This window comes from Rhinatrema bivittatum, chromosome 16 (genome assembly GCF_901001135.1).
Source record: "Rhinatrema bivittatum chromosome 16, aRhiBiv1.1, whole genome shotgun sequence".
Classification (NCBI taxonomy): domain Eukaryota; kingdom Metazoa; phylum Chordata; class Amphibia; order Gymnophiona; family Rhinatrematidae; genus Rhinatrema; species Rhinatrema bivittatum.
The window spans coordinates 28,974,400-28,995,779 of NC_042630.1; the positions used below are offsets into that span (position 1 = coordinate 28,974,400).

Sequence of the window (21,380 nt, forward strand, 5' to 3'; positions counted from 1 at the left end):
GTACAGCTCCTGAAGTTCATGCTGGGGCAGTGCTGCAGAGGTGGCTTAGAAAGGCACCGAGCCCTGCCACCGTAAGTGGGTGCATTCCTTTCGGGGGGTTCCTGGTAGGGTTGCTCTCTTCATCTCCCCTGCCTCCTTTGTACTTCCAGCTCAGTCTGAATTGGGACTGGGGGCTGGCACCGTGGGCCTTTTGTTTGCAACCACCTGGCACTTTTTCTCCTTATTTTATATCCCTTTCTTAACTCGGGCATTGCAGCGGCAGTCCCAAGCCTCAGGGGGTCCTTCCTGAGCCTTTCAATCATGGGCCCAAAATCTACCCATGAAAAGGGGGGGGGGGGGTATGCATTAACTAGGTCTCCCAGCCCTGACTGGCCCACAAAGTGATAGTAGAACTACAGGCCCCAGAATGCACTGGGGTAGGTGCTTTGAATTAAAAGAACAAAAAAAAAATCCCAAGCTTTCCCTGGTGGAGTCACTTGCTCATGGCAGAGAGCAGAAAAGCTCGATTCTCCAGTGGCCATTTCCAAGCCCGCAGTTCTAGCTCTCCTCCACCAGGTGGCTGTAGATCTCTCCGGTAGAACCCGGGGTGAGAGAGAGCTGGTGATTGATAACAGGCCTGGGTATCTGATCCCCCTACCAGCTGCAGCCAAAATAATAAAATGCTGAGGTCACACCCTCCTCTCTGTATCCCCAGCCTCAGCACTGCTCCAGCTCGGACACAAGCCTGGAGGGCACTCACCGAACTCATAGCCAGCAAGGTAAGCAGGGGGTGGGGAGGGGTGGGGGGGAGAAAGGGAGAACCCCAGCTACCACTCCTCCTGCAATCACCCCCTCCATTTAACCTTCATGCTGATGTTTGCCCTCTTTGTCTGCTCGGGGCTATCAAACTGACCCCCATTCCGGTGCTGTGTTAAGGAGGTTAACATGAAAGGCTTTTACCTCGAAATTAAAAACTTCTGACGGCGCAGCGAGGTGGGAGCAGGGGCTGCTGGCTGTGTTCTCTCTCTTGAGTTTCCATGAAAAGCTGGTCACTGCTGTTGGGGGGGGTGGGTTTGGATACTCCACTTCTGTTTCTGGTCCCGGTCCGGACTCCTCGCCTGCTGGACTATTTCCTCTCTGCCTGATTCTTTTTTTATTTGTAATAGTTCATCAATAATCCTGGGGTGGGGGGTGGGGGAATGCCATGCCATGATGGCAGCCTCTACTGAAGCAGAGTTTAAGAATATGCTTGGGTGGAGCATAGCCAGAAAATGGTTTAGGGGTCAGATATGACGAAGCCACCTTCCTAAAGACATTGGGGGATGGGCCGAGGTCTGCGCGGTAGTTTTGGGAAATGAAATAGATGTTACTGATTAATTAAGATTCTCTGCAGGCTGGAAGTCTGCCTTTCATTAGACTTGACATAAGGATTGTCCAAGGCTGGGTTTTAGAGAGCAGCTTGATCCCTTCTTTGGGGGATGGGAGCTTCATTTCTGGTGCTTTGGAAAGTGTGGCTGAAGCCATACGGTAATAGGATGGGAGCCAACGCGTGCCCGAGGCTCACTGTGAGTTACTGTACAGCTGCAGGACCTCTGCTTTGTGCAGCAATCTCTGCACATCTGGAAGGAAGTGCATTCCCCGAATGATCTGGCACCAAAATGTCCCACTTTTGCTTTTCAAATAAATATGTCCACGTACTTCTTTTTACTGGTGTAAAAGCTGCTTCTGCCCCTGCTTAGTGCCTCTGGATTGCGTCGAGGGATTTGGGAGCAAGGTCACCTAAGGCCATGAGATGAATCGCAGTGCCACAGTATTTTTTTTTCCAGCTATGGTATCAGAATTAGAGGTTATAATACCAGACTTCAAGCTGCTAGACTTGGAAATGACATCAGGAAATTAATTTTTTTTTTTTCATGGAAAGAATAGGGGATGTCTGGAATGCCTTCCTGGAATGAGTGATGGAAGTTAAAATAACAAACTTCCAAAAATGATGGGCTAACACAGAGGATCTCTACTTGTAAAAAGCAAAGCGATAGCCTAAGCAGGAGCTAGTGGCATCACAGGGCCACATGGGCAGCCCAAGAGGTAATGAGCACGAGGTAGCAGTTGCAGCCACTGCTGTTAGGTTTGTATCGGGCTCCCATGAAGGCACTGGGGTGACCTGCATGCTGTGACTGTGGTTGAAACCTACTCTTCGATAAGCATGGGGAATCTGGATCTCTTGGAGAATGGCTTTGCTAGTTTTGGCAGCTGTGCAGATTATTAGAGCACTTGGTAACTGGACCTGTAAGGGGGACCCTGGGTGCTGGATTTCGTGTTGGTCTTGAGGAAGAGGAAAGGGCCCGCATGGCCCATCAGTGGAGGGGGCAGCACTTTTAACAGATTGTAGGCGTGCTTGGGACTGAGGTGGAGGACCTTGGCAGAAATGGGATAGGGGGAGGGAGCTGGTGTTGGGTTAAGTATAGGAATTTAGACTGGATGGGCCAATTTGATCTTTTCTGCTGTCATTTTCTCTGTGAATATGTTGCAGGGTAGAGTAGAACCTGCTTTCTGTCAAACCTTTCCTTATTTTTGGGGAGGAGGAGAGGGTGCCTTTCTTAAAGTCCAGCAGTGGGATTGGCCAGACGGCAGCATCAGCCTGGGTACTGACCTCCAGCTAGGCAATCCTGCGTTAGATTTGGGTAAAAAAAAAATCTTAACGGATCAGTAGTTAAAACTCCTGGAGGAAGGTAAGTGTCCTTCCTGTAAGCAGAGGCCTGGGTGTTGCAGATTTAGTATTTTGGGTCCCTGTTAGGACACTGTGCTTGTGCCATGTAAATGTAAAATAAAATATTGGATCGCTGCTGGGTGCAGCTCTAGTCATCCCATTTCAAAAATGATAGTAGCCCTAGAAAACGTGCAAAGAAGGGAGACAAAAAATGATAAAGGGATTGGAGCAACTCCCTCCTGAGGAGAGGCTACACAGGTTAGGGCTCTTCAGCTTCAAGAAGAGAAGGTGGGCAGGAGATATGATGGAGGTTTATAAAATCAAGAGTCATTTACCCTTTCCAATAGTACTAGGACGAGGAAGCTGGAAGGGAAGAATAAGTAAATCCATGGCTCTAGCACTAAACTTTCAAAAGGGAACTTATGAGAAAAATGGAACAAAACTGAAAGGTGCAGCTACAAAGGTTAAGACTGAACAACGGGCGGGGACATAATTAAAAAAATAGCATCTTAGAAGCACAGTCCAGATGCATCAAGAAAGGCCGAAGGAAGGCCAAACAATTACCAGTATGGTTAAAAGGGGAGGGGAAAGAAGCTATTTTAGCCAAAACATCCTTTTAAAAAATTGGAAGAATAATCCATCTGAAGAAAACAGAAAAAAACATAAGCGTTGGCAAGTTAAATGTAAGAGAGAATTTGAAAAGAAGTTAGCCACAGAGGCAAGAACTCATAATAAAAACTTTTTTAAAATACATCCGAAACAGGAAGCCTGCAAGAGAATTGGTTGGACCGTTAGATGATCAAAGGGGGTAAAGGGGCAGTTAGGGTAGATAAGGCCATCACAGAAAGACTAAATTAATCCTTTGCTTCGGTGTTTACCAAGGAGGATGTTGGGGAGATACCGGTTCCAGAGAAGGTTTTCAAGGGTGATGATTCAGATGAACTGACCCAAATTACAGTGAACTTGGAAGATGTAGTAGTAGGCCAGATTGACAAACTAAAGAGTAGCAAATCACCTGGACCAGATGGTATGCACACCCGGGTTCTGAAGGAACTCAAAAATGAAATTTCAGACCTATTATAAGTAATTTGTAACCTATCACTAAAAACATTTGCCGTACCTGAAGACTGGAAGGTGGAAAATGAAACTCCAATATTTAAAAAGGGCTCCAGAGGTGATCTCGGGGAAACTATAGATGGGTGAGCCTGACTTCAGTGCCGGGAAAAATAATGGCAACTATTCTGAAGACTAAAATCACAGAACATATTGATAGACATGATTTAATGGGACACAGCCAGCATGGATTTCCCTAAGGCAAGTCTTGCCTCACAAAACTGCTACAATTTTTTTAAGGGGGTTAATAGATGTGGATAATGGTGACCCAGTCGATGTGGTGTATTTGGATTTTCAGAAGGTGTTTGACAAAGCCTCATGAGAGGCTTCTAAGAAAACTAAAAAGTCATGGGATAGGAGGCGATGTCCTTTCGTGGATTACAAACTGGCTAAAAGACAGGAAACGGAGAGTAGGATTAAATAGCTTTCACAGTGGAAAAAGGTAAACGGTGGAGTGCCTCAGGGATCTGTATTGGGCCAATGCTTTTCAATATATTTATAAATGATCTGGAAAGGGATATGAGTGAAGTAATCAAATTTGGAGATGACAAAATTATTCAGAGTAGTTACATCACATGTGGAATGTGATAAATTGCAGGAAGACCTTACGAGACTGGAAGATTGGGCATCCAAATGGCAGATGAAATTTAATGTGGACAAGTGCAAGGTGATGCATATAGGGAAAAATAAACCTTGTTGTAGTTACATGATGTTAGGTTCCATATTAGGAGTTACCACCCTGGAAAAAACCATCTAGGCATCATAGCTGATGTATTGAAATCGACAGCTCAGTGTGTTGTGGCAGTAAAAAAAAGCAAACAATGTTAGGAATTATTAGGAAGGGAATGGTTAATAAAACGGAAAATGTCCTAATGCCTCTGTATTGCTCCATGGTGAGACCACACCTTGAGTACTGAGTGAGTACTATTGTGGTTATCACATCTCAAAAAAGATATAGTTGCACCGGAGAAAGTACAGAGAAAGGCGACCAAAATGATAAAGGGCATGGAACGGCTCCCCTATGAGGAAAGGCTAAAGAGGTTAGGGCTGTTCAGCTTGGAGAAGAGACGACTGAGGGGGGATATGATAGAGGTGTTTAAAATCATGAGAAGTCTAGAACGGGTAAATGTGAATCAGTTATTTACTCTTTCAGATAATACAAAGACTAGGGAGCACTCCACAGAAACATAGAAATGACGGCAGAAAAGGACCATTCAGTCTGCCCAGCAAGCTTATGTTAGTATCTGCCACATTGTACAGGTCACCTCCATGCTTATCAGTTTCCCAGACTGTAAAAGTCAGGATCCTTGTTGCTTGCTGTCTGAATCCAGTTTTCCTTTTCCTCTTTTCCCCCTGCTGTTGAAGCAGAGAACAATATTGGAGTTGCACAAACAGTATGAAGGTTTACTGGTTAACCTTGCCACACCAGCAAGCTACCCCCATGCACTCTTTTCTTCATTCCCATCCTCTGCCCTTTAGGGATCCACAGTGTTTATCCCATGGCCTTTTGAAATCTTTCACTATTTTTATCTTCACCACTGCCTCCGGAATGGCAGTCCAGGCATTCACCACCCTCTCCATGAAGAAATATTTCCTGACTGTTCTGAGTCGTCTTTATACATACATCTTCTCTGGACTTTAATTTCACGACCCCTAGTTCTGATTTCCTTCCTATGGAAAAGGGAAGTTGATTGAGCATCATTAAAACCTTTCAGATATCTGAAGGTCTGTATTATATCTCCCCTGCTCCTCCAGGGTATACATATTTATGTCCTTCAACCTCTCCTCATAAGTCATTTGATGGAGACACCCACCACCACCATTTTGGTCGCCCTTCTCTGGACCGCCTCCATCCTGTCTCTGTCCCTTTTCAGATACGGTCTCCAGAACTGAACACAGTACTCCAGGTGAGGCCTCACCAAGGACCTGTACTAGGGGATTATCACCTCCTTTTTCTTACTGGTTATTCCTCTCTCTATGCAGCCCAAATTTTTCTGGCTTTAGCTATTGCCTTGTCACATTGTTATGCAATCTTCAGATCCTCAGACACTATCACACCAAGGTCCCTCTCGTGCTCCGTGCACAACAGCCCTTCACCCCCCCCCCCCCATCACATACTTCTCTCGATTACAGCACCCCAGATGCATGACTCTATACTTCTTGGCATTGAATCCCAGCTGCCATATCTTCGCCCACCGTTCTAGCTTCCTTAAATCACTTTTCATTCTCTCTACGCCTTCTGGCATGTCCACTCTGTTGCAGATTTTAGTGTCATCCAAAGAAAGACAAACTTTAGCTTCTATCCCGTCCACAATGTTGCTCACAAAGATACTGAACAGAACCGGTTCCAGCACTGATCCTTGTGGCACTCGGCTTAACGCGGCTGTCTCTTCAGAGGAGGTTCCATTTACCATCACCCACTGTCTCCTATCAGTCAATCAGTTTGTAATCCATAAGAACATAAGAAATTGCCGTGCTGGGTCAGACCAAGGGTCCACCAAGCCCAGCATCCTGCTTCCAACAGAGGCCAAACCAGGCCACAAGAACCTGGCAATTACCCAAACACTAAGAAGATCCCATGCTACTGATGCAATTAATAGCAGTGGCTATTCCCTAAGTAAACTTGATTAATAGCCATTAATGGACTTCTCCTCCAAGAACTTATCCAAACCTTTTTTGAACCCAGCTACACTAACTGCACTAACCACATCCTCTGGCAACAAATTCCAGAGCTTTATTGTGCGTTGAGTGAAAAAGAATTTTCTCCGATTAGCCACCACCTTAGCACTCACTCTCAAGCTTCTCATGTTATTTACAAGCCTCCTATGGGGAGGGGGGAGCGTATCAAAAGCTTTGCTGAAATCCAAGTAAATCACATCGAGGGCTCTTCCTTGATCCAATTCTCTAGTCACCCAATCAAAAAAATCAATCAGATTTGTCTGACAGGACCTTCCCCCTGGTGAATCCATGCTGTCTCTGATCGAGCAACCCACCGGATTGGATAGTTCACTATCCTTTCCTTCAGTAGTATCTCCATTAATTTTCCCACCACTGAGGTGAGGCTCACCGGCCTGTAGTTTCCAGCCTCCTCTCTGCTCCCACTCTTGTGAAGCGGGACCACCACCGCTCTTCTCCAATCACTCAGTTCCACTCCCGTTTCCAGGGATCTATTGAACAGGTCACACAGCGGACCCGCCAGCACATCTCTGAGCTCCCTCAGTATCCTGGGGTGAACCTCATCAGGCCCCATGAAGTAATTTGGAGTTTTTCCTAGCTCTTCCCCTACATTCTCTTCTGTAAACAGTTTCGTCTACACCATCCCCCATCTACAATCTTGTCAACCAGCAACAGGCCTTCTCCAGGGTCTGCTTTAGTGAACACTAAACTGAAGCATTTGTTTAATATTTCTGCCATTACTTCATCTCTCTCCACACAGTGCTCCTCATCGCCTTTCAGTTTCACTAGATGATTTTGGGCCTTCCTTCTTTCTCAGATATATCTAAAAAAAATGTTGTCTCCTCTCTTTACCTCTTTGGCAATCCTTTCTTCTGCTTGACTTTTTGCCTTCCTGATTGCTTTCTTCGTCTCCCTCAGTTTTAACAGATATTCTTCCTTGTGTTCCTTTTTTTGAGATCCGTTTATACTTCTCAAATGTTGTTCTTTTTTGCCTGTATTTTTTCAGCCAGCTCCTTAGAGAACCAGATTGGTTTCTTTTTCCTCTTACTCTTCTCTACTTTCCTAACAGATTTGTTGCCTTGGTAACAGCTCCTGTTAATTTGGCCCACTGTTGTTCCACCTCACCCATGTTCTTCCTTCAGGTCCATCCCCATTTTGACAAAGTCTGTATTTGTGAAATTCAAAGCTCGGGTCTTGGTGTGACTTCTCTGTATCTTATTTGGATATCGAACCATACCGTCTGATGATCACTACTGCTCAGGTGAGCCCCTACCCCGTACCTCAGAGACATTATCTCCATTATGGAGCACCAGATCAAGGCTCAAACCCTCCCTGCTTTACCATTTGTTCGCGCAGAGCACCTTGAAGGGCATCCACTATCTCTCTACTTTAGGTAGATTCTGCAGAAGGGATGTTCCAATCCACATCTGGAAGACTAAAATCTCCAAATGAGCAACACTTCTCCCTGCTTTCCCCAATTTTTGGATATCCTCCGTGAAATTAGCAAGTAGCACATTTAAAACAAAATGTAGAAAATTATTTTGCACTCAATGCACAATTAAGCTCTGGAATTCGTTGCCAGAAGATGTGCATAAGGAAGTTAGTGTAGCTGGGTTTAAAAAAGGTTTGGATAAGTTCCTGGAGGCGAAGTCCATAAACTGCTATTAATCAATAGTGAATCGCCACTGCTTGTTGCTAGCATTAGAGGCATGGGATCTATTTAATGTTTGGGTACTTGCCAGGTACTTGTGACTCGGATTGTCCACTGTTGGAAACAGAATAGTGCACTTGATGGACCCTTGGTCTGATCCAATATGGCATATCTTATGTTCTTACACTAATAAGTAGTACATTTAAAACAAATCAAAGTATTTTTTCTCTCAGCACATAATTAAACTGTGGAATTCATTGGCGGAGGATGTGGTAAAAGCTATTAGTGTAGCTAGATTTAAAAAGCATTTGTACAAGTTCCTGGAGGACATGTCCATAAACCATTATTAGCCAGGTAACATAGTGAATGAAGGCAGATAAAAGAAGAAAATGTTCCATCTAGTCTGCCCAGCAAGGATTTTTTTTTGTTTTTATTTTAATTTTTTGTTGTTTTTTTTTAAGATGGTAGTTCAGGCTACTTCCTAGCCTTCTGTTAAGGGTAGTATATTTGGGAAGGCCACTGCTGATCCCTGATCTATATTTTGGGATCCCACTGGGTACTTGCGACCAGGATGGCCACTGACAGAGATGTGATGCTGGGCTTCGGTCTGATCCAGTACGGCATCTTTTATGTTCTTATAAGTGACTGAAGAGCAGGAGACAAGTGGTGGGATGCAGGAGAGGAGAGAGCCCCCCCCCCCCCTTGAAAAAATAAAAAAAAGATAACCATTCACGATTATCGATGCAAAATTGCACTGACCAAATGGGTACCTGACAGTGATCCCTAGGCCACCTCATGTGTACGTCCCGTAATGTGGAACCTCCCAGGGGAGGTGGTGTGATTGGAGGTCTTGTAGAGCTAGAACAAGCAGGGATCCTGGGTGGGGAATCAAGGGTAAAGGCAGAGCGATCAGGAAGCTTACATTTATGTATGTTATTTTTATGTCATTGTTTTTATTATTATGTCTGTTTATTTTGTATATCGCCTAGGCCATTCTGTGTTAGGCGTTTAATAAATTTTTTTAAATGAAATGAAGGGTGTGCAAGTATGGCATCAGGAAGAGAACATGGACAGAGGCTGGGCCTGGAGGTCTTGGTCAGCTGCCCTACATATGGAAGGGACTGACCCCCGCTGGTCTTGTTCGGTAATCACCATGCTTCTGCTCTGTCCTGCAAACTGAGGGGAGGGAAGGGCCATCCAGCCCCTGAGTACATCAGTTGCCTTTTATGACCTGTCCCTTGCTCCAGGTCAAACCATCCCAAAGTGAGATAATATGGAAGCTGGAGTCCTGCTGGCCCTTTGCTGGGCTGAGAGATACTTACTTCAGTTATAACTCAGAAATGAAAAGGAGGCGTGACGCTGTTGGAAGAGGAGAGGGGATGCAATGGTGGCACTGAGCGGGCGATGTCCTGGTCGTGTTGAGTTTCACAGCAAGCATTGATCTGAGGAAGGCTAACCCTGCTACTTAATGTCTGACTTCTCCTGCTATTGTTGCTCTCCATAGATAAAAGCCACTTGGCCTATCCGGTCTGGCCTGTGTCCCCTCTCTATAGCAGCGCTGCTTGCTTTGCAGCCATATCTCTCTCAGGTCCTCACTGCTGCCCGCTGTGTCGAACCCAGGCCTGCCCAAACTCCGTCATGGTTTTAGTGCGTGCTGCTCTGCTGGGCGGTGATTCCAGGCATCTGCCGCTCTCGTAGGAATGCAGAACAGGCGATTTTTGGTTTGCACAGTAGAGCAAGGTACAGAAGGATGAGCTGGCCCCCTCAGTCTTCTGCGTTGGGTAGGTGAGCAGTGTATGTTCCCCCACAGCCATCGGTCCAGAGGCAGAGAGGTGCTGCCCCAGGGAAGGCCTTAACTGGAAATGATGACCTTGTAAGTTTCTTTAAGGGCGACGCTGTGTACGCGATGGATCCAAGCTGGCCCTTATAAGTAATGGCACACACACAGACCACGTGACGCGAAGGTGATCCCATTCCCAGTCGTGGCTCCCAGCAATTAATGCAGACTGCAGGAACTTCTATCCTGATAACAGGATCGTTTCTATCCAACTGCTTCCTCATCTTTTTTTTGGTACTGGTTGGTTTGCTTTATCTGGCTCCTTTTTCCTGCCCCGAAGTTGTTGGCTATAAGATGGGAGCCCCTGGGAGCAGAACAGGGGGGAGAACTCTGTCCCTATTCCCCCGTGGAAGGGAAGTAGGACAAAAAATCTCTCCGCTCCCCCCCAGTCTATTGATTATAAAGGGACTGCAGTGTGCAGGGATCCCGGGCGGCACCTAGAAATGTCTCCCGTGGGCAGGAGAGGTCCCCCCGAGCAGGGGCTGTCTCTTATGAGCTGCTGTACAGCGCTAGGTACACCTTGCAGTGCTCCAAAACTGTTCAGTGAGGGTGGTAGTCATTTCATGATGGGCGGGGCTGGGAGTGGAGCGGCTCTCTTGTGTGTGTGCCTAGGAGTGATAAGCAGGGCTAGGAGTTATTCGCAGGCACCAGAGGATATTGCGGGGGGGGGGGGCGGGGATGTTTTCAGTAGATTGCACTGTGTCTGGCAGCTGCCGCTTTTAAGGGATGACCTGCCTGTGCCTTCCCAGGCTCACCCCTCTACCAGCCATGTCGTACCAGAAGGAGCTGGAGAAGTACCGGGACATAGACGAGGATGAGATCCTGCGGGGCATGACGGCCGAGGAGCTCGATCAGCTGGACGTGGAGCTGCAGGAGATGGATCCTGAGGTGAGGCTTCGCTGACCCACGCGCCCAGACACAGATAAACCCGGCAAACAATAAAGCCACAATCGCATCTTGGTTAATGTAACTCACCATGAATTGTGTGCAAATCATTTTTTAATAACAACAAAAGGAGTATCCACCACCTCTGTTGGTTGTAAAAGCAGAGCATAAGACCCTCCAATCTGAGCTGAGGGAGAGAAACCCCCACCTCCCCCCAAAACACATTTCACATCTGCATCTCTAGAAGTAACAGCTGGAAAGAGCAAGAGCACAGCTTGTGCATGCGTTTGTCTGGTCTCATCTACACCTCCTCTGTACTGCTTTAAATGGATGGATAGCAGCGGTTTGAAGCTATAAGCAGGGCCAATCGATGGGGGGGGGGGGAGGACAGGAGGGCCAGAGGCTGCACCTGAAGCTGAAAGGGCCTCAAAAGCCTTGGCGATTGTCTTTTGCTTTCATGTGTCGTCACAGTTTTTTTTTAATTTATATTTTATTGGATTTTCAAATATATAACATCATCCATCGTTTTTTTGTGTCATTGTTTTATATTTGAATGTTGGCTACAGGCTCTCTGAGGGTCTGCCTGTAAGAGCTGGCTCCTAGTTTCATTTGGATTGTTGTTGCTTGTTGCCTTTAGGACTTTTCACTGACATAAAAACACAGGCATACACTCATACATAGAGAGGCATGAACACATAGATAAAACCCATGCATGGGCTCAGATATACAGACAGACAGGAACACGTAGATAAAACCCGCGCATGTGCTCAGATACACAGACAGATAGGAATGCGTAAATAAAACCCATGCATGTGCTCAGATACATAGACAGATAGGAACGCGTAGATAAAACCCGCGCATGTGCTCAGATACACAGACAGATAGGAACGCGTAGATAAAACCCGCGCATGTGCTCAGATACACAGACAGATAGGAACGCGTAGATAAAACCCGCGCATGTGCTCAGATACACAGACAGATAGGAACGCGTAGATAAAACCCGCACACGTGCTCAGATACACAGACGTGTACACAGGCTGGAGTTAAGTTATCTCCAATGGACCAGGTCGGGTTCTTGTAGTACCAGTCTTGTCTCTGCCTATTGGGTACTTGCCAGGTTCTTGTGGCCTGGTTTGGCCTCTGTTGGAAACAGGATGCCGGGCTTGATGGACCCTTGGTCTGACCCTGCATGGCAATTCCTTATGTCCTTATTGTGTCAGTGGCAGCCTTAGGGGAGGATAAAGGAGATGACTGCCTGGGGCCCTTAATATTTATTTCGTATTGTAGCGAGATACTTCCATTGCAGTTTCATGGGCAGGACAAAGTAAAATTGGAATCCAAAATGTCCGAGTTAATTTTGATGACCTATAAGCAAGCCTTTAAGGTGCTGCAAATGACTCTCCAGGGTCCCGACAACCCCAAGGGCGCCACGCCACCAAGCCGCAGATCCCCTTCCCCAGGGAACGGGGATCTGGAGCCTTTCAGCCGCTCTCTCTTCCTTCCTCTGTAGAATGTCCTCCTTCCAGCTGGGATGCGGCAGAGGGACCAGACGAAGAAGAGCCCGACGGGGCCCCTCGACCGCGACGCCCTCCTGCAGCACCTGGAGAAGGAGGCCCTGGAGGTCAAGGAGCGCGAGGACCTCGTTCCTTACACCGGAGAGAAACGGGGTAACTTGGGGGGGGGGGACGGGACGCATGTCATATGGAGCTGGACTGGGATTAATATGCCCGGCCTAACTCCTGCAGGCTATGCCTGAATGCAATCCGCTCCGAAGCGTCACTAAAGGCAGAATCTGAATACAACTTATCATACGAGAGGGAAAGATCATGGCCATGGGTTAGGTTTTAGGATGTCGTCTCCGAGGGTATGGTAAGCAGCCGGACTGGGTGCAGCTCTGCTGAGGCCCCTCTATCCTTCCGGCGTCCGCAGTAGTTTTGCTGCCGTGCCTGATTTTATTTAGCCCTGCGCACCGCTTCAGAATGGCTCTGACCTGGCATCTCCTGCAGGGGGGCGGGGAACTGCGGCCTTTTCCTGGCTGCCGGAGACAAAGCGCCTCCAAAAGTGATGCCCCCTCCCCCAAGACCACACCTAAAGTTACAGTTCCCAAGTCTGCCGGCTCCGGGACCACCCCGTGACCACCCCTTCCCCTCCTCGAGAACCGATTGGAACAGGTGCAGGAGCCCCTGACACCGTGCCCTGAACTGGAAGGTAAACATTCAGGGCTCTTTTAATTTTAGGGGTAAGATTTCAAGCCAGGTCTGTTGCAAAGCAACGGCAAAATGGCAGCCCGAGGCCCTTCAATGAAAACACGCTCCGACAGAGCCCATGGGCAAGAGAAAGCTGAAGCTGAGCCAGCCTCAGTGCATGCATGGACCTGTAGTTCGGTATTTCCTTTCACCCTAGCGGGGCTAAAACACCATGGGGCTTAAAACCAGGACCGGATCAGCCTTTGCTGAAGGAATGGAGCCGGTTGGTTACCCTGCTTGGCTGGGCCATAACTTTCAGGTCCCTCACCGGCTCTGTACTGCTGTCGGTCACACACATTTGTGGGGGCAGGGGGTACAGATTGATGATCCAATGTCTTGCATGTGGGGGAAAGGGTTCTTTCGGCTGCCTCAGGAACGCAGCCGGTTCTAGGCCTGGGGAGGGTGGTACGCGGAGACCTGTTCAGCAGGGGGGCTTTAGCAGCTGCCGCAGTAACATCTGTGCCTCAGATCTCGCCAGCTGCTACAGTGCAAATGATTTCTGGGATGAGCGTCCATTACGGCTGCCCGGCTAAGCCGCTTCTTATCGCATCTCCTTTTCTTGGAAAGACTGGAGGGTGGGCTCACCCACTGACTCCAAGTCGTGAGGGACAGGCCAAAGGAATCCTGGTTTTTGTCATCCACGGATTCTCTCGTAGTTCCAATTTTTCTAAGTCCACCAGGAGACCGAGTCCCTGCATAAGATGTGGCAAAACCAGGGCTTGCTCAGCCTGCGGCTCCTGACCTGGAGCCGCTTTAAAGCAGCAAGGGGAGGGGGGAGGGGGAAAGTCACAGGGGCTACTCTTAAAAGGGTCTTTTTATAAAGGTAATGAATTAACCAATGGAGAGAGCAGGTGGGCCTTTGGACTCACTCATTCCCAGTTCCAGATGTTGTGAATGTATTGCCAGAGCGATACGATGATAACATTCCTCGTGCCTGCCTGGAGCCTCATCTTTGTGCATTTTTCTCCCCCCCTTTCCCCCCCAGGAAAGCCATTCATTCCCAAGCAAGCAAAGAGAGAGATCCCCAAAGAGGAGCAGATCACGCTGGAACCGGAGCTGGAGGAGGCTCTGGCCAACGCTACGGACGCGGAGATGTGCGACATTGCAGGTAGCGGGAGGGAAGGCATGCACGTGGGAAGAGGGCGGACAGGGACAGGGCAGGGGGCATGGACGTAGGTACTGGAAGGGGGTGCTTGTCTGTAGGCGTGTAGGACGTCGTACAGAGAAGGTGCCGTGCAAAGGCGATTGCTTCTCTAAATGAGGGAACGGCCTGTGCAAGCATGGGGGCAGCGGAGAAGCTGCTAGGGTGGGTGGCGGGGGGTAGTGGAGCTGCATCCACTGCCAGACCTCAGAGCCTGCCTCAGGGCGGCAGTGGCTTTCCTGCGTCTTCCTCTTTTAGGCCACGAGATCTCCCCTGAGAGCCTTGATGTATGCATGTATTTATATCCCGCCAATGCCGAGGCTCTAGGCAGCGCATGACCCCACCCAGAGCACCGATAAAACCGAAAACACATGAAGTTTCTTACAAAACAAAACGAAAAAACTAAAAGCCATCACAAGCCCGCCTGAAAAAAAAAAAACACCACTCTGGTCACGGGACAGCTTGCCTGAACGAGCGGGCCTTACGTTGACTCCTGAACTCTTGATACAAGGCGCTGCTCTCGGCGCAGTGGATTCCTTCTCATCGGGCCAGCCCCTGAGAAAGCACGCACCCCGGCTTCAGTCAAACACGCGTGGAGGTGGCCTCTCCGACCCGCCACGCTGTGATGACCACACAGCTCGAGCAGGACTGTAAATCCACAGCATGGACTCGGCCTGTGCTGGGTGTGCGACGGATACTTCCTCCCGCTCCTGCCTTCACGTTGCCAGGTCTTGTAGAGGGGACCAAAAGCCATGGAAGCAGGGAGGGTAGATAGTGGCAGGTGCACTTCAAAATCATTTAAAAAAAAAGGGATTTCATCGTGTGGGGGGGAAAAGCCGTCGGCAACAGAGAGAGGTGTAGGACAGGCCTGCTTTAATAATGCTTGCTGGTGGCTACTGGAATGAAGTGCAGATATTTAGCTCTCTCAGGCCTGGAATGCATCAGACTTCCTGCAGCTCACAGCTAAATTTAAAATGAAGGTCAGCCTGGATTAAGCTAGGCCATGCTTGGGTCAAGAAGGATGGGACCTGAAGGCCTCTTCAAAAGGTGGTTGAAATTCAGCTCAGCGGTGGCTGGAAGCCGGTTCTACGTGAAAGCTACCCCGGGCAGCTTGGCATTTTTGGTCCAGCAGCCAGGTGACCACGTCACAATGGGTCCTGTTGACCAGCAGTATCAGCACAGAGACCCAGGCGTGAGTGGAGGCTGACCTCTCTTTAGAGCACTTCCCACCCGGCGCGATTAAGAGAACACTGAACGATGCTGCTACTGGACAGAGAGATGCCGGAGAAGAGATGGCTAAATGATTTTCTCTTTGGTAAGCGCATGGGGCGAGGGTGGAGGAGGAAGACGGCCACCTTAAGTGAAAAGCTGATTCACGTCCTGCTTTAGCTGCTTACCTCAGATGGTCCGCAGCTAGATAATACTTACTGGATGATGCTGAGGACCCCCAGTGAGTAACAGTGCGAAGACAGGGGTGTGGTCGGTGGGTATGTATGGCAGGGACTCCCCCACCCCCACGTACAAGCTCTGAGCTGTGAAAGGGGCTTCTCGCCCAGCACTGGCTCAGCCCACCCCCCACCCACGGCTCAGCCATCTGACCATACAAGCCACGGCCCACTTCGTCTCCAATTCCCACAGCTCAGCGACTCGCTGAGAGCAACTGGCACAGGGCCAGGGCAGCTAAAATCGGCAACATCACAGTGCAAGGGTATCTGCTTACATCCACTGTGCAACTCGGATTAAAATAAAAAGGTACTCTGTCCAGGGTCTGGGTCCCTTCCACCCAGAGCTTTCCTGCAAATGCATGCGGTGCTGGGGAGACCGCGTCACACTATTTTACAGCCTGGCAAACACAATTTTAATCAGGCTTTCCATTAAAGCAGGCCAGCTGCCCGTAGTGTTAAAACCAATCAAGTCCACCAGTTACCCCCCCCCCCCCAAGAGGAATTTCAAAACTAGGTGTAAACCCGATAATAAGTGTTTTCAAGAGCTCCTGCTGGGTGGCCTTTTAAAAAGAAACAGATTCCAGCATCTCGGGCGTCATCGTGCACCATGCCGCAGGGAGCCCTATCCTGTTACAGGCCACACCGTTCAGCCAGAAGCTCTCTTTCAATCAGCGAGAACCAGAAAAGCTGGAATTTGCTGTCAGTATATAACACTCACTTGACTTTCAGAAAACCCTAAACCTGAAATGTCTGTGGTCGCTGCTGCCTCGAGCCAATGATTTCGGATGGACTGGATAAAGATCTGCTTTCTTGTCTCTCTCTGTTTTGCTGTTATTAATATCTCCTCGCAAGCACCTCCCTACTCCCATGACCAGCACCTTCCTGTTTTCCCCTATTTAATGTCTAAAATACTCATTTCCTTTACAGCAATTCTGGGGATGTACACTCTGATGAGCAACAAACAGTACTACGATGCCATCACCACAGGGATTATCACAAACAAAGAAGGAATAAACAGTATGTAATGGGCAATTTGTCTATCCATCCACATATCAACGCATCCATACGCCCGATACTTGTCCACCATCCGTACACCCATCAACCATCCATCCACACACTCCTATGTCCACTTACCCATCCACCATCCATCCGTACATCCATCCACAAACACATATGTCCATTTATTTACCTATCCACCAATCTAGCCGTAAATGCATATCTTTGGATGGATTTTTTCTGAACTTGCTTCTATTTCTTTATCCATTCATTCGTCATCCTATTTTAATCTGGGTACAGGATCAGACTCTTCTAACCTTGGGATGTTTGCATAATACTCTGAGTTTGTAATACTAATGGAGAGAGTCACTACACTGACCCAAATACGCGCTGCACCGCCGTGTACAAGCTCTTACACAAAAATCCCTTCTCATTCTCCACCTATAGCAGAAGTCAGCAGCAGGTGCAACAAACTCCAATGAATTTGCACACTTTATTTTTAAAACTAGGTGTAGTGCAACCCGACAAATACAAGCCAGTCCCAGATGAACCTCCCAATCCTACCAATGTGGAGGAGACACTACAGAAGATCAAGAACAATGAGAAGAGCCTGGAGGAGGTCAATCTCAACAATATCAAGGTAACCTTTTGTCTCCCGGTGGCATTGCCACAGGGGATCTCATAAGAAGTTCCCAAGAGAGAGATCAAAAGGGAAACGTTTCTAAAACTTCCCCGTCTCTTCCCCAAAATCAACTTTCAGGTCCTGGCATGCGTGTCACAGAATCTCACAATGAGAGTTTACGGAATGGATAACGAGGAGCAAAGTTTTACCGGCCACGTTAGTCCTGAAGGAAAGTGGATTTCCCACAGATTGGCCTAAGAATTACCCAAAAGTGATGTCATGAGTGACTTCACCAGACCGTGTAGATTCCTTTTTCTGTCACCTCATGAAGGGCACAAGATCTCTGGTGTCATTCTTATGCTCATCCACTAAAAAAGGCATCTACAGCTGCCAAGGATCCAAGAGCACAGTCCTGACATTGAATTCAGTTTGTTGAGTGGTGTCCTCCCTAAACTGACAGGGTGGCTCCCACAGCCTGGTTTAGGTGCATGAAACGGTCTGAGGAGAGGGAGTGGGAGGGGCTCACACGTGACTACCAGTGAGAATGAGAGGGGTTCACGCAACGTTTATGAGAGGAGAGGAGAGGCGATGCAAGACTTTCACAGAAATGTTTCTCTCTCTTTCTCTTAGGACATTCCTATTCCCACCTTGAAAGAGATCTGCGAGGCCATGAAAACAAACACCCAGGTCAAAAAGCTAAGCCTGGTGGCAACTCGGAGCAACGATCCCGTGGCTCACGTAAGCCCTGCCGGCATCCTCTGTCCAATAGTAGAAGCAGAGTCTGTGATCATGAGGCGCGGGGCTGCGAGAGCCCCATTCAGCTTCGTCACCAAAGGAGTTAAGAAAACCAAGACCCTGCTGGCGTTAAACTGCAGAGTTAAATCATTTTCAGCCATCAAACGCACTTAACACGGCTTCCAATGCGGTGAGGAGGGTAAATGGTGCCGGCTGTGTACCATGACCTTCCTTGTCCTAAAATGCAACTTTGGTTCCCGTGCGTAGAAGGATGTTAATGTCTTTCTTGTTCCCATTTTCCTGAGAACTGAAACCAGCCTAAGGCAGGTTTCAAAAACGTTTACAGATTTATTTAAAATCAAGTCCATGAATGAGCACGTTAGATCGGTTTCTGCTTAAAATGTTGCATCGTTGTGGGGGACAGAGGGTTTGGCTTGTACATCTGTATTCAGGGAATGAAAGGCAGAGACTGTCCCAGGGTGATGACATCACCACCCAGGTAGGAGGAGGACCACCAGGGTAGGGAGTAACGTCCTCCCTGCCCGACGCTTTGCACCCATGTTGGAAAATCACACACTGTCCTTTCTTCTGGGTCTTTGGAAGGCTGCAGCTCAGATGCTAAAGGAGAACAAGACCCTCCAGAGCTTGAACATTGAATCCAATTTCATCACGAGTGCGGGCATGATGGACATCCTCCAGGCAATGAAGAAGAACACCACACTCTCCGAGCTCAAAGTAGACAACCAGGTGAGAGGTCGCAGACTTTTACGAATACATGGGGATGGGGAAGACATCCATGGGAGCAATTAGGTGGCCAGTAGGCAGTTGAACAGAGAGTGTACTTCTCCTTTTTCCGATTTAAATGCTCAAGCAGCAGTGCTTCTTGTATATTAGGTAGTGGTGAAACCTGAGCGAGACATCTTCCCATGGTCGTCTGGGAAGAGGTTTATGAAACCTAATCTTCTGCAAGTCACCACTCTTGGGAGTCGTTGGGCTTTCTTTGGTAAAATCCAGGCGGCACGTTAGGGCCTCCCAAGCATTGTATAAGCAAGTCAGTGAGCCATGGGCAGAAATTTGCTGTCTGGTCAGAGGTGCAGGAAATCAGGGCACCGGAAGGTAATCCATGTCCTTTTCTCTTCTAGCGCCACAACCTTGGGGACTCTGTGGAGATGGAGATGGCACAGATGCTGGAAAGCTGCCCATCTATCATCCGCTTTGGGTACCACTTCACGCAGCAAGGACCAAGGGCCAGAGCATCCATTGCAATCACTAGGAATAATGAACTACGTGAGTACCCTGGGAAAGGCTCTCAGTTAGGGTTTCTCTCATCGATGAGCATCACGGAGAAAGCTTTCCAGGTACCTCGAGTAACTCCATCGTCAGCTGCAGGACTCAATCCATAGCTGCTAAGCACTCGGCCACTCCTCAAGCCTTCTTCGATCACTTCTCATTCTGCCCAGTCTGTTGCAGTTCAGTAAGTCACCCACAACAGAGGGAGCAGACAGAATGAGACATGATCTAAGAAAGCTGGAGGTGTTGCCAAGTGCTTGGTAGCTATGGTCAAATGCAAAAAAAAAAAAGTGCAGTCTTGTGCATGTAGGGTGCAGAAATCTAATGGAAGGTGAGAAGTTGATGGGTACTGACCAGGCCGAAGACCTTGAAGTCATAGTCTCTGATAATCTCCAGCTAGCAAACCATGTGAGAAGGCAGTGGCCATAGCCTAGGGATGCTTGGGTATATAAGGAGACACACAAGTAGCGGGGGGGGGGGGGGGGGGGGGGGGGGGGGAGAGAGAAGGTGATAATGCCTCTGGTCAGGTGCTTGGCAAGACTTCAGTTCTGGAGGCCATTCCTCTGGAAGGAAACACAGGTTGGACACAGATCAGAAAGAACAAAAATAGTGCAGGTTTACCACAGAAGCCATAGGGCACGAGGCTTAGGGACATAATGTAGTCCCCTAGAGAAAAGGCAAGTCGGGGGGTACTATGATAGAGACATGCAAGTACATCAACGGTGCAAATCAGGCACAAGCGGCAAGTGTTTTTCTGAGGAAAGAATATTCTAGAACAAGAGGTCACAGTGCGAGCCTTCAGCAAGTGACCTCAGGAGCAACATCCAAGCATATTTCTTCACGGAAAGGTGCATGCATGGAACGGACTCCCGGAGGTGATGGCAGCGACAAAAACCAGTAACAGAATTTAAAGAAAACAACTGGGATGAACACAGAGGATGGTAACGAAGCCCTGGGATAACGGCAGAGAGCGGCGGTCACAACCCTAAACCGCAATGGTGCCAACAGCGTCCAGCAAGGCTGGGGAGAGCAGCGGGGACGGACTGTGGTTACCACCCAAACCAATGGGCCTGGGCGGGCAGGTTTCTTTTGCCGCAGTCTCACTAACCTCGATGCCTGTGGGGATTATTACAAAGCTTAGGGGAAAGACATGGAAGGGGGCAATGGGTGTTGACTTGTAAGACTCGAAGAGAAGACCTGAAACGGCCAGCCCGGGGACGGATTTCGGCCATTCTTGGGATAGGTATGGAGGGCAGTGGTAGGAGAAGGATTGAGGGGATGGCTAAATGACACGGGGAGAGTTTGCATCCTGGATGTTGTATGTGCATCCACCCAGAGTGGTCAAATCTCCGCTGGATGGACTGTTTTGGGCTTTGTCTGCCGTCATTTACGATATCTTTGGCCCACCAGGCATTCGTCCTCCCCAGCTAGAAGGGAGGACGTCTGCATATCCGCTCAGCATTTCCTACCAACCATGAGGCCCGAGTTAAAATTCCTTGGGGGGGGGGGGTTAAGTGTAAAAGTGCACGAGTGGGCCATATCACTATTGAAAATGCTGCCAGGGAGGTGTTTTGGGTTTTGAAAATCATTGATGTTAAAATTTGTCTTTCTCCCAGGTCGCAAGCAGAAGAAGGCGTAATACAGGGGCTTCTGCCCCATCTGCCCCCCCTCCCCCTATAACCCCAGAACTACCCTGGAACCCGAACACCATCGGCCCCCTGGCTGTTTGCATCCACGCACCACTGGATTTTGGGAGCAGGGAGCGGTTGTGTTTCTTCCCCCTTGAACTTGGACTCTTCTCAGGTTAATTTTTAACTTGAAATAAGTCAAAACAAAGCTATTTTGGTTACAGATGTAAATAAAGATCGCTACAATAGAAAGACGGGTTTGCAGGATTTCTTCTGTGGAGGCTCCCGCTGGTGCAAACTTCTCCTCTCGTTTTCCAGGGCCAAGAATGGAGTAGAAAGCCACGAATGCTTCCCGTTCGGGACACAATCCCAGACTCCTTGCTGTGATCCAGAAGAGATGGGCCGGGGGCGATGGAAAGGCTTGGGGGC

At 48.5% G+C, this 21,380-nt stretch overlaps 1 protein-coding gene across 1 annotated transcript; it reads left to right on the forward strand.

The window, feature by feature from the left end:
* The first annotated feature begins 629 nt into the window (after window positions 1-629).
* Window positions 630-21,203, forward strand: LOC115078620 (tropomodulin-4-like). Its single transcript, XM_029581553.1, has 10 exons — window positions 630-758; window positions 10,713-10,851; window positions 12,359-12,515; window positions 14,080-14,202; window positions 16,608-16,697; window positions 17,186-17,316; window positions 17,929-18,036; window positions 18,637-18,780; window positions 19,176-19,320; window positions 20,940-21,203. Exons 2-10 carry the CDS (start codon window positions 10,732-10,734, stop codon window positions 20,960-20,962), a joined length of 1,041 nt encoding a protein of 346 aa, XP_029437413.1. The 5' UTR covers window positions 630-758; window positions 10,713-10,731; the 3' UTR covers window positions 20,963-21,203.
* Window positions 21,204-21,380: the final 177 nt, after the last annotated feature.